At 42.4% G+C, this 13,550-nt stretch overlaps 2 protein-coding genes across 2 annotated transcripts in view; both read left to right on the forward strand.

Moving 5' to 3' along the window:
* Positions 1 to 708: 708 nt before the first annotated feature.
* On the forward strand, positions 709 to 5,488 carry LOC134089638 (uncharacterized). Its single transcript, XM_062544098.1, has 7 exons — positions 709 to 937; positions 1,067 to 1,107; positions 1,408 to 1,544; positions 1,885 to 2,011; positions 4,673 to 4,871; positions 4,997 to 5,055; positions 5,184 to 5,488. Exons 1-7 carry the CDS (start codon positions 858 to 860, stop codon positions 5,276 to 5,278), a joined length of 738 nt encoding a protein of 245 aa, XP_062400082.1. The 5' UTR covers positions 709 to 857; the 3' UTR covers positions 5,279 to 5,488.
* Positions 5,489 to 8,023: 2,535 nt separating this feature from the next.
* rad9b (RAD9 checkpoint clamp component B) overlaps positions 8,024 to 13,550 on the forward strand; it is an 18,657-nt gene continuing 13,130 nt past the window's right edge. The window contains exons 1-7 of the mRNA XM_062544100.1: positions 8,024 to 8,156; positions 8,763 to 8,833; positions 9,417 to 9,554; positions 10,973 to 11,087; positions 11,521 to 11,620; positions 11,981 to 12,087; positions 12,694 to 12,800. Coding sequence (XP_062400084.1) covers positions 8,123 to 8,156; positions 8,763 to 8,833; positions 9,417 to 9,554; positions 10,973 to 11,087; positions 11,521 to 11,620; positions 11,981 to 12,087; positions 12,694 to 12,800 — 672 coding nt within the window. The 5' untranslated portion in view covers positions 8,024 to 8,122. The remainder of the gene's footprint in view (positions 8,157 to 8,762; positions 8,834 to 9,416; positions 9,555 to 10,972; positions 11,088 to 11,520; positions 11,621 to 11,980; positions 12,088 to 12,693; positions 12,801 to 13,550) is intronic.

Here is a 13,550-nt window from a genome sequence, read left to right on the forward strand (position 1 = left end):
TGCTCCGCGATTATTAGTCATAGCGAGATGAGACCTATATTGCATGAAAGAGCAGAACCGGGGCTTTAACGAGACTAGACAGTGTCTGTACGATCAAGTATGAAAATAAAATAAAATCATGAATTTAAATCAAAGTATAGGCCTATCATATTTACAGTCTATATTGCTCCACGCAGCCACTGCTCTCGCTTGGATTACTCCGGGACCAGGCATCGCAGGCAACAGACACGCATATCAAATGAAAGAGGAGAAACAGAGCTTTCCATTGATACCAAACACATCGATCCTTTTGTGTTATAAAAACAGACGAAGTGACAAACAAATAAGAATGTCATATAGCTTCGGCTACCGCTACTTTCGTTTGATTTAGGCTACTCGTGAAACCATGGTAAAAAATATATGGCTTGCATGTCAGATAAAAGAGGAGAGCTAGAGCTATCCACAGATGCCAAATACAACCTTCTAGGTCATAAAACAGACGATGTGACAGGAAAATAATAACTGTAACATTAATAGCCTATTAATTACCTCATGTCGGAATGGCACGTTGTTTGAAAAAAAAAGTTAAATACCGCCACTGCGACCATGAAAAAAAAATATGTCGGAGTGGTGGGACTTTTTCCCATAAGGAGACATGCCTCCACTACGACAATTGGACGTCAATGTCGGAGTGCTGGTATGTCGGAATGAACGGCGGATACCGCTGCCAGCGCAGCACCCAATCATGTCAATCGAGTCTGTGCTACGAGACGAGTTTCCACAACATCAGGGAGCGCTGCGCAGCAGTCACCCCGCAGTCACGGAGACGAGACGCATCCGCAGCATTTGCGTAGGCTGCTAACGATACAAAATCAACCATGAGGAAGCAGGTTACCTTCTTGGAGGAGAGAAACAGAGAGCGTAACCAACTTGGAAACAGTAGGTTCATGGCGACAAGGTAAGTAAATCCAGGAGTTGGATTTCCTGTGTCAGAACCTCTTTTGTGGACCCGCACGTTCCAGGATACCGAGCAAATAGGCTACCTATTCAGGTATCATGAATAATCATCTGATAATCTGTATTCTAGGTCTGCGGGTTCTCCACACGCATCCAGGATCCATTTGAACGGTATGTTTCACTCCAAGGCCTTTTCGTTGGCTCTCAGAGGAGTTGAACGGGTGTTGTGTTTCTCAGTTGAAACACGACCCAGGCGACATGAGAAAGGCCACAGGGGTGAGGACTGTCAGTAGCCCAAAAGAGACGAGAAGAGTCGAACAGCTTTGATGCACTGACTTAAAAAAGTTTGCTTAGCAGGCCAAATAGGCCTGTCTTCCATTTGCATAAAATGCACTGCCATATTGATGACAATGAAAGCTGTAATTACAGTTCTTAATAGCTAAAATGTGACCTGTAAATGTTTTCACACAGTTGATGAAAGCAATGATCAAAATAACAGGATTCGCAAAACTTTGCAGTATAAACCACTGCCACGACAAACAGCAGAAATCCAGCATATGAAAACAATTCACATTCCCAAGTCAATGATGATGGCACCTTTCTTACAGGTACACTTATGATGAAGTGTCTCATATTTTATTATCATGTAAATATGTTATCTATTTATCTATCTATCTATGTATATATATATAGTATTGTGTGTGTGTGTGTGTGTGTGAGTGTGTGTGTGTGTGTGTGTGTGTGTGTGTGTGTGTGTGTGTGTGTGTGTGTGTGTGTGTGTGTGTGTGTGTGTGTGTGTGTGTGTGTGTGTGTGTGTGTGTGTGTGTGTGTGTAAAAATGGTGCATTGTTTTAAATGTGTTGACAATTCAAGGCAAATTGGACACCAAAGTTGTTTTAAATGTACGTAGTGTTTAAATTCTGAAAGGTGTTCATGTCCCTCCCTCCAGCACCCCAGTCTGACTACAGGGCAGAAGCGGTACCTGTGCAGCATCGCTAGTGTGTACAGCACAGAACACCTGCGCAGACAGATGCGCCAACACTACATCAGCATCCTCAGGAGCTGCGCCGCAACAGGTGAGGCAGAGAGAGTGGCCTATAGTGCAGAGGCGGACATTCCTGGTTCCAAAGAGTAAAAGTCCTGCCATAATATTCTGTCTACCTGTGCACTTAACACAGGTGATATCAGTTATTATCTGATCTACCTGCCAGCTTATTAGGATGAGTTGGTTTCCAAAATGGTTGGATCCAATACATGGTAGGTAGGACTATACTTTCTGAACCCGGGATGTCTGCCTCTGAGTTTTCAGAGACTTTCAATGATGTATTCAAAAGAATGCTCCAATGAAATGCATGGAGTCAGTTCATAACGCTAATATGGCCCCTTCTCAACCTCAATCCTTGATGCTCGGTCCTCTAGGCTCGTTCCCACTGATCTATAAAGAACACTGGGTAGACTATCCTATTGTTGCCGCCCCATCATTCTTTATCTAGATCAGTGGGAACGAGGACCAAGGAAGAAAGGGAGGATGGAAAATAGCTGCCGGATAATAACGGCCCAAAGTGTGTTACCAAGATGGCCCCCGAGTGGTGGGGCTTGCCTAAAAGGACTGTTGGAATGTAACAAGTCTTAGTTCTGTTTCTCAGCCCAAAGCCGCAACCACTGGGCCCTATGCTCTGACCTTCGACACCTTTCCTGCCAGTTTCCCACCTCTGCCTGGTTTGCATGCTTGAGCAAAATTAGCCCTTTTCACGTGATGTCAGACGAAGCGTTGCTGGGTGTCCTCCGGCATGTCCAGCCGCCCAATACTACAGAAGAAGAAGAAGAAGTATTCATGGGTTTCATCAGGTCCCTTTCCACAGGTGTATACAATCAAGCACCTTGATTATCAATGCAGACTGCATGGTGCTTGATTGTATACACCTGTGGAAAGGGACCTGATGAAACCCATGAATACTTCTTCTTCTTCTTCTGTAGTATTGGGCGGCTGGACATGCCGGAGGACACCCAGCAACGCTTCGTCTGACATCACCGTGAAAAGGGCTAATTGCCAGTGCTCCTAGCTGGCCAAGAATTTAAATTCTTGATCTAGTCAGATCTGCGGTGTAGGCCTTGACAACATGATTTGAACAGGCTTACCACACCTTTTTAGTTTAAGGTATACTGCAGTTCTCTTTAATATTGATTTGAAGACACGTCTGCCTGAGGGTGTGCAGTGAAATGGTAAACGTGTCTGGACGTCTCATCATTAGAGAACTCCACCACTGAGGAAGAGTGTTTAGATTTCATTGGTTTCACTCACTGATTTGAAACTGGAGGAGACGTAGCTGGGTGAGCAAGCCCATGGGCAAATGATCACACAACCATGCACACTTAAAATCTGTGTTTTCTTTTTACTGTACCATTCATTAGATGTACAGTGAGGAGAAAATGTATTTGATACCATGCTAAAGTTGCCTAAAAAGAGGAATATAAAATCATCATTTGACAATTGATCTTATTGCCTTAATTCAAAAAATGAGTAAAAATAAAACCGCTAAGGACACCAATTTTCTTTGTGATTGAAGAACGTATCGTAAATAAATAAATGTTCTTCCTAAATGCTAGGGGGAAGGAAGTATTTGACCCCCTATGTAACCCTATGGGAATTAAGCACATAGGGTTAACATAGGGGCAGGCAGTTTTTTATTTTTAAAGGCCAGCTATTTCATGGATCCAGGATATTATGCATCCTGATAAAGTTCCCTTGGCTTTTGGAATTAAAATAGCCCCACATCATCACATACCCTTCACCATATCTAGAGATTGGCATGGAGCTTTTTCCAGTAGGCCTATTAGCCTGTTTGATGCTCATTGAGCTCAATGCAAATCAAACAGGCTAATAGGCCTATTGGAAAAAGGACCATGCCAATCTCTAGCTATGGTGAAGGGTATATGATGATGTGGGGCTATTTTAATTCCAAAGGCCAAGGGAACTTTATCAGGATGCATAATATCCTGGGTCCATGAAATAGCTGGCCTTTAAAAAATAAAAATCTGCCTGGCTATATTAACCCTATGTGTTAAATTCCCATAGGGTTACATAGGGGGTCAAATACTTCCTTCCCTTAGCATTTAAGGAAAACATTTATTTATTTACGAAACATTCTTCAATCACAAAGAAAATTGGTGTCCTTGGCGGTTTTATTTTTACTCATTTTTTTTAATTAAGGCATTAAGATCAATTGTCAAATGATGATTTTATATTCCTGTTTTAGCATGGTATCAAATACATATGCTCCTCACTGTATATGTGTGTGTGTGCATGTGTGTGTGTGTGTGTGTGTGTGTGTGTGTGAGTAAGTGTGTTTCTGTTTGTTCCATCTTTCCAGCTAAGCTGTGTTTCATGAGAGAGCCAAACTTGCCCTTCAGAGGAGGACTGTTTCACCCAGCAATTGTAAATAAAGAGATGTGATCATGCTGAGCCGAAGCAGAGGCCGGCCTGGCAGCTCCTAAAGAATTTAAAGAGGACATGAAACACTATATTAAAATAAAAGCCTTGTTACCGTTGTACTGACATGTCGTTTTAAATTATCGGCAATTACCTTACATTTATTTTTTTTCTCTCCAAATCAATTCCATTTCACTTTACTTTGATTCAAACCCATAAAAATGAAAATGTTTCATGTCCTCTTTAAGGTTTTTAAAAACCCCTTTGCAGAGTGTATAACAAACACGCTGGCATGTTCTGCTTTCAGCTGCAGGCCCCAGATCAGCAGGGAGACTCAGAGGGTCATCAGTGGACACTCACCTCAGAGGTCACCTCAGAGGTCACCCGTCTGCTGTAGACGGCGGCGAAGGGCCTCCTCTCATCAGGACCAACACCACCCAAGAGCGGCACAATAACACGGCACACCCTGGCAAACTAGTCCTGCCCCAAATTACCAGCCAGAACAGGTGAGCAGACAGACAGACAGACAGACATCAGACATCAGACACTTTGATACTGCAGTCGTCGTTTCAGAAAGGATTAGTTTGGATGATAATGACATGCATTTCTCATATATTTCTGCACCAAATAGTAAAAGCCACAGAAAAGTGAAAGCCAGTAATTTCCCAGCACAGCGTGCATCATCCAAAGGTAATTTTAAATGACCATAAAACCATCAAAACACAATTGATGACATTTGACACATTGTGTGACATTTCTTTTATTATTATTGTTGTTAGTTCAACATTAAATGATTTTCAAATTATAACATTTCTTAGGAACAAAGAGATGCACTCCTTACCAGCAAGAAGACCTGGAGGAAAACCTGAGTTCCCTCTCTCTGGAGGAGGAAATGGATATCGTGCTGAACTGAGTAACTTAACAACTGTCTCGTCACTTCGTCCTCAGACTTCTTCCCATGACACCAGAGCATTTTATCACAAGTTCACCTTTTAACTCAGTAATGTAAACATCAAACATAATTATCTAAGCATGTCCTGTCTTTTATGTTGACTGAATATTTGTGGAATGAATGTACATTGTTTTATGGATTTTGATTGCTGAATCAGATTAAACATTGAATGATAATATCTATTCTCTGAGAATTTTTTTTTTCATGTGTGATGTTAATTTTGATCTGATATTCATTCAGGCCTGTGTCCTAGATGTGCCCTGCAACACTGTATTTGTTTATGGTGCGTTCATGAGCAACTGCATGGGAAGTGGGGGAGTTATAGAGTTTAGGGGTATACTGGTGCGTAACATCATGGGGGCTTTGGGAGAGCTCACAGGAGAATGGTTTGATTTCACTCAACATACTGTAGTGAACGCTCTCTCTTTGGATGGGGAGTTAAATAGTGGGAACCTTCCCACTTCCCAGTAGGCTTGCCAACCGTTCCGTATGACACGGATTTGTCCCGTATCTGAAGGAGGTGTTCCGTATTGAACTACAGTAGTATGCTCCTTGTCGCATTGAATGTTCATTATTTTATTTTCTCATAATTGGCAACCCTACTTCCCAGCCACATGAACACACTGTGGTCTACTATTTGAATAAATGTGTAACTTTAATGTTGGAAATGTTTGAATTGTCTCTCTATATGAGCACTCAGGTTAACATAGTGGTAGGCTATCATTACAAAGGCCCACACCACTTTCTTATCAGTTTCTCACATTTTTGTTTTTAAGAATTAATTTTAAGAATTAATGGTAGAATAATTGATTAATCAAGGATCTCCCATTATTATGACCGCCGCTAGCGTAGCTAGCGAAGCGGTCGTATAGTTGTTGTCACAGTTTTTTTTATTTTTTATTTATTTTTTTTTTTTTTTATTCTTTTTTCCCGTCATTTTTCGTCAACGATTCCCGGGACACCGTAACACCGGAGCGCATGAAACTTGGTGGGCATGTAGCCCCAGTAGAGTTCTATGGAAAATTTTCGTTTCGTCCCCGGGGGTCACTCCACCCCCGCGCTGCCCCCGCCCGAAGCCCAAAAATGACAGTTTTTCCTACATAACTACCTGAACCGTGGCACCAAGGATGACAAAATGTTTATGGTATGTTGTTCTCTAGAGCTTGCATCAACTTAGCTTATAACCAGTCATTTGTGATTTGCCCCCCCATCGTAAAAATTGAAAATGCAATGTAATATTGCTTTAATTGCCCCTATCTTCAGATGAGATGTTATGAACTGCACCAAATTTCATGTGTATGATTAACCTGACACCCTCTGGGAGTATGCCAAGTTTTGTGGAATTTCATCCATGGGGGGCTATAAAATAAATGGATTTATGTGTACATTCAGGACTGTATACCCATCGGCCAGTAGATGGTGGTATTATCTGGAGTCTAAATCCCCCCCTGGGGATTTCAAAAAACTGTTCCAAACATCTCAATCTCTGCTAGTTTTTGTCCTAGAAACATATAAGTGACACCATTAGAAACCTTTAATCAACTAGTTTTCAAATATGTTTTAAAAGAGAATGGTTGCTCTGGGTGCAACAAACATGCAGGAACACACACACACACACACACACACACGCACACACACACACACACACATAAATACACACACACACACGCATACCTACACACACACGCACCACTACATACACACATGTACATAAAACATTATACAAACACATGCACAAACACGCCCACACGCATGCACACATACACCCTTACACACACACACACACACCTACACACACACACACACACACACACACACACACACACACACACACACACACACACACACACACACACATGCACACACACATCTTTGAGTACATTTTGTGAGACCACCGGAGCTGAGAAGTGAGTGTGTGTGTGATGTACTATAGCCTGTGTGTGTGGGTGCGTTTCTGTGTGCCCATCTGTGTGTTTGCATGTGTGTATATGTGTGTATGTGCATGTTCTGTGTGTGTTCTCTTTCTTTCTTTCTTTCTCTCTCTCTCTCTCTCTCTCTCTCTCTCTCTCTCTGTCTGTGTTATCTGTGTGTATTCTGTGTGTGTTCTCTCTTTCTCTCTCTCTCTCTCTGGGTGTGCCTGTGTGTGTGTGTTTGTGTGTGTGTGTGTGTGTGTGTGTGTGTGTGCGAGTGTGTGTGTGTGTGCGTGTGTGAGTGTGTGCCTGTGTATGTGTGTTTGTGTGTGTGTGTGTGTGCACACGCGCGCATGTGAGTGTGTGTGTGTGTGTGTGTGTGTGTTATCTGATATTGGAGTGACAGTGACGGCAGAGAACACAGTGAACATATACTCAGAGACACATTAAACACACACACAAGCAGACACACACTCACACTAGACAGAGAAGCACTCATACACAAAAGCAAGCGCACACATGCACACACTCATTTACATACATAAAAGTTGCAGTAGGGATGGAGTAGGCGATGGAAACACAAGCGTGATTGATATTTGCGGAGAGAATGTGCAGGACTGAGCGGCGGTCATATTGTGTATCGCTTTGCGGTACATCTAGTTAGTAGCAGCTTTGGCTGTAGCCCGCTGTTGGTAGACTTAATTATTTTCACCATAGGGTGGCGCACTTGTTGAGCTCTCTCAAACAGCCTATGATGACCTGACGACGAATTTCCAGTTGAACTCAAACTCCATTGCCAGTCAACGTTTCTGTAAATAACTGCAGTAACACTTTTATGCGATCATCTACAACTCATATAGTATTTTATAATTGACAACCACCAGAAGAGCTCGATATGAAATGTGCCATCGATGGAAGTAATGTGAAGGGTAAGAGGCTCGCGATAGTTATCAAGTTAGCCGATAGCTCCCTTTCTAAAGCTATGTTAGATGGATAGACGGACAACACATAATAATGTGTTTACTGTTATTCAGGCAATATATGTAGTTAATGAACTGAAATATTTTTTGTCTCTGTTGTAAAGTTCCTTCTGCTGAACCCTCTGAAATGTTTCTAAAGAACCTTTTTATGTGAGAGTGAACATGCATGCTAACATAAGCACCACCACCATAACCATAACATTTACTGAACGAGCTAGTAGCAGCTAGCTTCTTCTGCTTTATTTAGCTTGCAGGTAGCCTGAGTGAATTTGTCTGTCAGATAAAACAGTTTGACTCTAAAGAGTTTGACTCATCAGAGAAGGATAACCATTTTGAGGGGATTGAGGCTAGTGGTGTAATAGTTTGCAATGTTAACTAAAATCTTTGTATCATTTTCCAGAACATTTCACAGACAGTGTAACACAGTGTATGAGTGGTAGCCTATGTCATGGGGTGATGGGTCAAGAAAACTCAGTCAAGTTGAAGTAATACATTTTACCTCTTGTAAAAAGAAGATGATAGAGATGTATATTCTAACGGATATGTTTGTTTAAGCATTTGGAAAGGCGGTCCACGCCCTGTCTCGAATAGGAGAGGACCTGTGGCTGGACCCTCTGGAGAAAGGGGTATGTTCATCATGGTAGTCTGCTGTTACCTTAATCCTGTTTTTTTCCCACTGTTTCAGAATTTCAACATAATGTATGAAAAATTATTCATGTTAAATTGCTCACTCTTATTGATATTTTTTAATTATAATGTTAATAATATCATTTTCTTTATTTAAAATGTGTATCCTACAATAGGCCTAACTGAGAATGAATGTGGTGGTGAGGTTCATCAGGACATGCAGGCTTGGTGGATATTTAGTGATGTAATTAAGTGATGTTGTTGTGAGTCTCTATTTACACATACTGACTCTGTCTGTCTGTCTGCTTGTCTCTCCATCTCTCTGTCTGCCTGTCTCTTCATCTATTTGTCTGTCTGTCTGCCTGTCTCCATCTCTCTGTCTGCCTATCTGCCTGTCTCTCCATCTGTCTTTCTGTCCATCTCTCCCTGTCTGTCTCTCCCTGCCTGTCTCTCCATCTGTCTTTCTGTCTGTGTGCCTGTCTCCATCTCTCTGTCTGTCTATCTGCCTGTCTCTCCTTCTGTCTTTCTGTCTCTCTGTCTGTCTATCTGCCTGTCTTTCTGTCTCTCCCTGTGTGTGTGAAGTTGGCGTTGCGGGCGGTGAACTCGGCCCACTCGGCGTACGCCTGCTTCCTGTTTTCTCCGCTCTTCTTCCAGCTCTACTCCCTCCAGCCCGGCACCCACAGCCCCGGCACGCCCGTCAAATGCAAACTAGCCATGAAGGTGGTCAGCATTCCTCACACACACACACACACACGCGTGCGCACACACTCGCATGGGCACACGCATGGACACACGCTCACAAAGACACATGCACGCACGCGCACACACGCATGGACACACACTCACACAGACACACGCACGCACACAGACTCGCACATATTCATGTCCCCAGAGTGTAGCCGGAATTATCTCTCTCTCTATATATATATATATATATATATATATATATATTCTCTATAAATTACAGGAATGTGTGTCTGTTTGTTTGTTTGTCTGTCTGTTATTTACATATTTCTCGTACAATTCCTCCAGTTGATTTCAAACGAGGCAGGTGTCTTGCTACAGTCACGAGTAAGTGCAGTGGCTAGTTTGACGTGGTTTAGATGAGTAATGCAAAATATATTATTAAATATTCCAAATCACTCTGGTACCACGCATAGCCTGATCAGGTGCCGGTAGATTGCAGGACCATTCAAACCAAGCAATAAAAGTAATAGCTCTACCGCACACTGTTGACTTTTTACTCACTTTTTATTATTCAGAGCGAACAACGAGTTTCTCAGTAAGTGTCCTCAGGTTCGTTCAGGTATGGTCTGATCAGATCATGACTTTTATTGCTATATTATTAAATATATTTGTAAAAGAAGCACCCATTGGGTTTCTCTACTCCACTGCTGCCTCCCCCTCTCACACATTTTACACACAGGGAATCCTTATTGCTGTTGTCAGACGTCATCCAACATCCAAACATCTTGCATCTTGATCTGTGCTGTGCCCTGATTCAGTGTTGCCAAAACTACGCTTACCTTCTCTGCCTCTCTGCCTCTGGTCCTGCTATAGAGAGGGAAAGAGAGTTTTGGCAACACTGAATACAATACATGACATGATACAAATATTGCATTATTCCACATGGTTTGTCTTCTCTATCAGGAAGTTATTCAATAAGCTTAACAATAACATATAGCCGTCACTCAAAACATCTGTTAGGCTTATGTCATTTTGCTCTGTAAAAATGACACATGCAGTCATGTCTAAATTCTGCTTATTGCATATTAATCATAGGCTCATATATTATAATGTAATGATATTCAGTATGCATTATTGAATGCTTTGTTAAAATAATGTTATATCCTATCACCCTATTTTTAAAGCAGGCATACCTGTGGGCATGCAATTGATTCATTGAGTTTAATTACTTTATCCATTTTATGCAGTAGCTCTACTGAATCATTAACTGCATAGATGTAAAGTTAAGTACTGTACCTGTCAAGCGCTTTGGGTCAACGGCCGTTGTTTTAAATGTGCTATATAAATAAAGTGACTTGACTGGACTTGACTAAAGTATGGGGGATGGGATGCAGTATACAATATCAATGTAGTTCTAAGCGTTCTCTGACATCATCTCCTCTGGTGTTTAGTCGGTTCTGCCACTGTTCCGCTGCTTGGCCACCATAGAACGCACCGTGGACCGATGTGAGATCTCCATCAGTACCGAGGAGAGCCGGGTCATATGCCAGTTCTACTGCAGACACGGTGAGCTGAGAGACACTTTTCTAAGGCTTTACATGCAGCCTGTATTTCTGGCTGTGGGATATTCAAATGCATCAAAGAGGTTTGATTATATCAAGTTTATAGCAAAGGCTCACCACAAGGTGGCAGTGTGTGTCATGTAATTTTATGATTTGGAAGGTAGAGGAATGATCAACTACAATGATTATTTATATTTGGCAATTTGCTCGCATTGTAATTTCCGCTCTCAAATTAAGTTGGTCTCTAATGACTGCCTAGGTAATTGACTTATATGCTAAATAACATAACTCATGTTTATTACCAGAGATACCATTTGTTTACAGAGATACAATTAGGACTTTGTTCTTGTATTGAATCTGTCAACAAATAATAAACAGATGTTTTGCTTACTTATTGTTTGGTTGTGTCAGTCCTAGTGTCTGTGCTTCTGTTCCAGGGATTACTAAAACTCACAACCTGAGCTACCAGGAATCTGAAGCCCTACAGGCCGTCTTCCCCACCAACCTCTGCCCCAATGTCCTCAAGGCCCAGGCCAAGTAAGAATCTCTTCCCCAATATCCTCAAGGCTCAGGCCAAGTAAGAATATACACAACTACCTTGGTGGTGTTTAGACAAGGCGCTGTAAACCCTTTTTAGGGGATATTACATATGCTCATACATAGACATCATATTGAAGCAACTTGTAACATGCATTTCAAATAATTTCAAGGTTTTGATATTTAGCTGTGATGTTGCTGTGCCTCTTACATACCATGTGAGAAGATTGTTTGTGATGGATTGTGGATTGTTTGTGATGTTGCTGTGTCTGTGTCTGTTGTAGTGTTTAGATTAGTTGTTTTGTTGATGTTGTGGTGTGTGTGTGTGTGTGTGTACGCGTGTGCGTGTGTGTGTGTCAGACTGCTGGGGGACATTGTGAGACACTTCCCTGCGTCTCAGGAGGAAATCACCCTGGCCGTGTCCCCCGTCAGAGTCATTCTGAAGAACTACTACGAGGAAGAGAGCGGTGAGCACTGAGCTTTGCTTTAACAAACCGAGAGATAGAAAGATGTGCTCTATCCGGGTCAGGCTGTTAAGTCGTAATGCCATAATGTGCCGATAATTCGTTTTCTGGGTCCAGCTGGGCCCAGAGTGGTTCGTAATTTTCCACAGACAGTCAAATATATATATTTTTTGTCCCCCTGCTGTTCAGAGTAGCCTGCAAGAAAATTGCCATTCTCATACTCACTCGCTGCCTCAAACTAATAAAATCCTGTTTTGGCCGCACATCTGCTCTAATTGCTCTGTTTGAAGTCAACCCGTTTCTTTTGTACCCTCACTAAAACGGAGGTGATGGTGACGAGGTTTACAAGTAGTGAAAACAGGATGGCTGGCGAGTAGCCGTCTCTGGACCAAGAGCTGTACGGCACGGAAACGGCATGTAGCGTCAGACATGCTCAGCTCTCAGCTCAGATATCAGCTCTCAACTCAGTGTGTGTGCGTGCGTACATGCGTGTGTACATGCGTGTGTGTGTGTGTGTGTGTGTGTGTGTGTGTGTGTGTGTGTGTGTGTGTGTGTGTGTGTGTGTGTGTGTGTGTGTGTGTGTGTGTGTGTGTATGTGTTTGTGCACAGATCGTGTGAAGGCCATGTACACAGAGATGAGCCTGCACCCAGATGAGTTTGACTACTTCCAGGTCGGGGTCGACTCACACATCACCTTCTGCCTGAAGGAGCTCAGGGTGTGTATATCTGCTGGCATCTGACTGCGTGTGTGTCTTTCTGTGTTTGTGTGTGTGTGGATGTACACTCAGATGACACATTTTGCCTGAAGCAGCTATATTTTGGGGTTTGTAGGTGTTTGTGAGTGGACTCAGAACCTGTGTGTGTGTGTGTGTGTGTGTGTGTGTGTGTAGCAGAATAGCAGTCACTTTTGAAGCCCTAACATTAATGTGTTCATCAGGGTTGGAGGGAGACGGTGGAGTGATATTAAGCTTATTACAGAGACTTTTATTTACAATTAAATAGATAGCATCATAGATTGTTCTATAGTCTATGGATAGCTTTGCAAAGCAAAACCCGAGATCAATTTGTTAAACTAGATGAATGAATTAGACTCGATTAATTAGTTACCTCCGCCAAGGAGGTTATGTTTTCATCGGGGTTTGTTTATTTGTTTGTTTGTTTGTTTGTCTGTTTGTTTGTTTGTTTGTCTGTTCGCAAGATGACTCAAAAGGTTATGGATGGATTTCGATGAAATTTCCAGGGAAGGTCTGAAATGACCCAAAGAAAACAATTAAGTTTTCGGAGTGATCCGTATCAGCGTCTTGATCCAGGAGGCGGTTATGTTTTCGCTTGGCGGACGTCTGCGCTCTCTGAGGTTGCTTTCGCACTGGGTCCGTTTAACTGGACCGGACCGGAGTGCAGTTACTCCTGCCGTAGTTGGTCTCCGTTCACATTACATGTTTGTCTGCGCACCCTGGTCCGTTTGC

Source organism: Sardina pilchardus, chromosome 8 (assembly GCF_963854185.1).
Source record: "Sardina pilchardus chromosome 8, fSarPil1.1, whole genome shotgun sequence".
NCBI lineage: Eukaryota > Metazoa > Chordata > Actinopteri > Clupeiformes > Clupeidae > Sardina > Sardina pilchardus.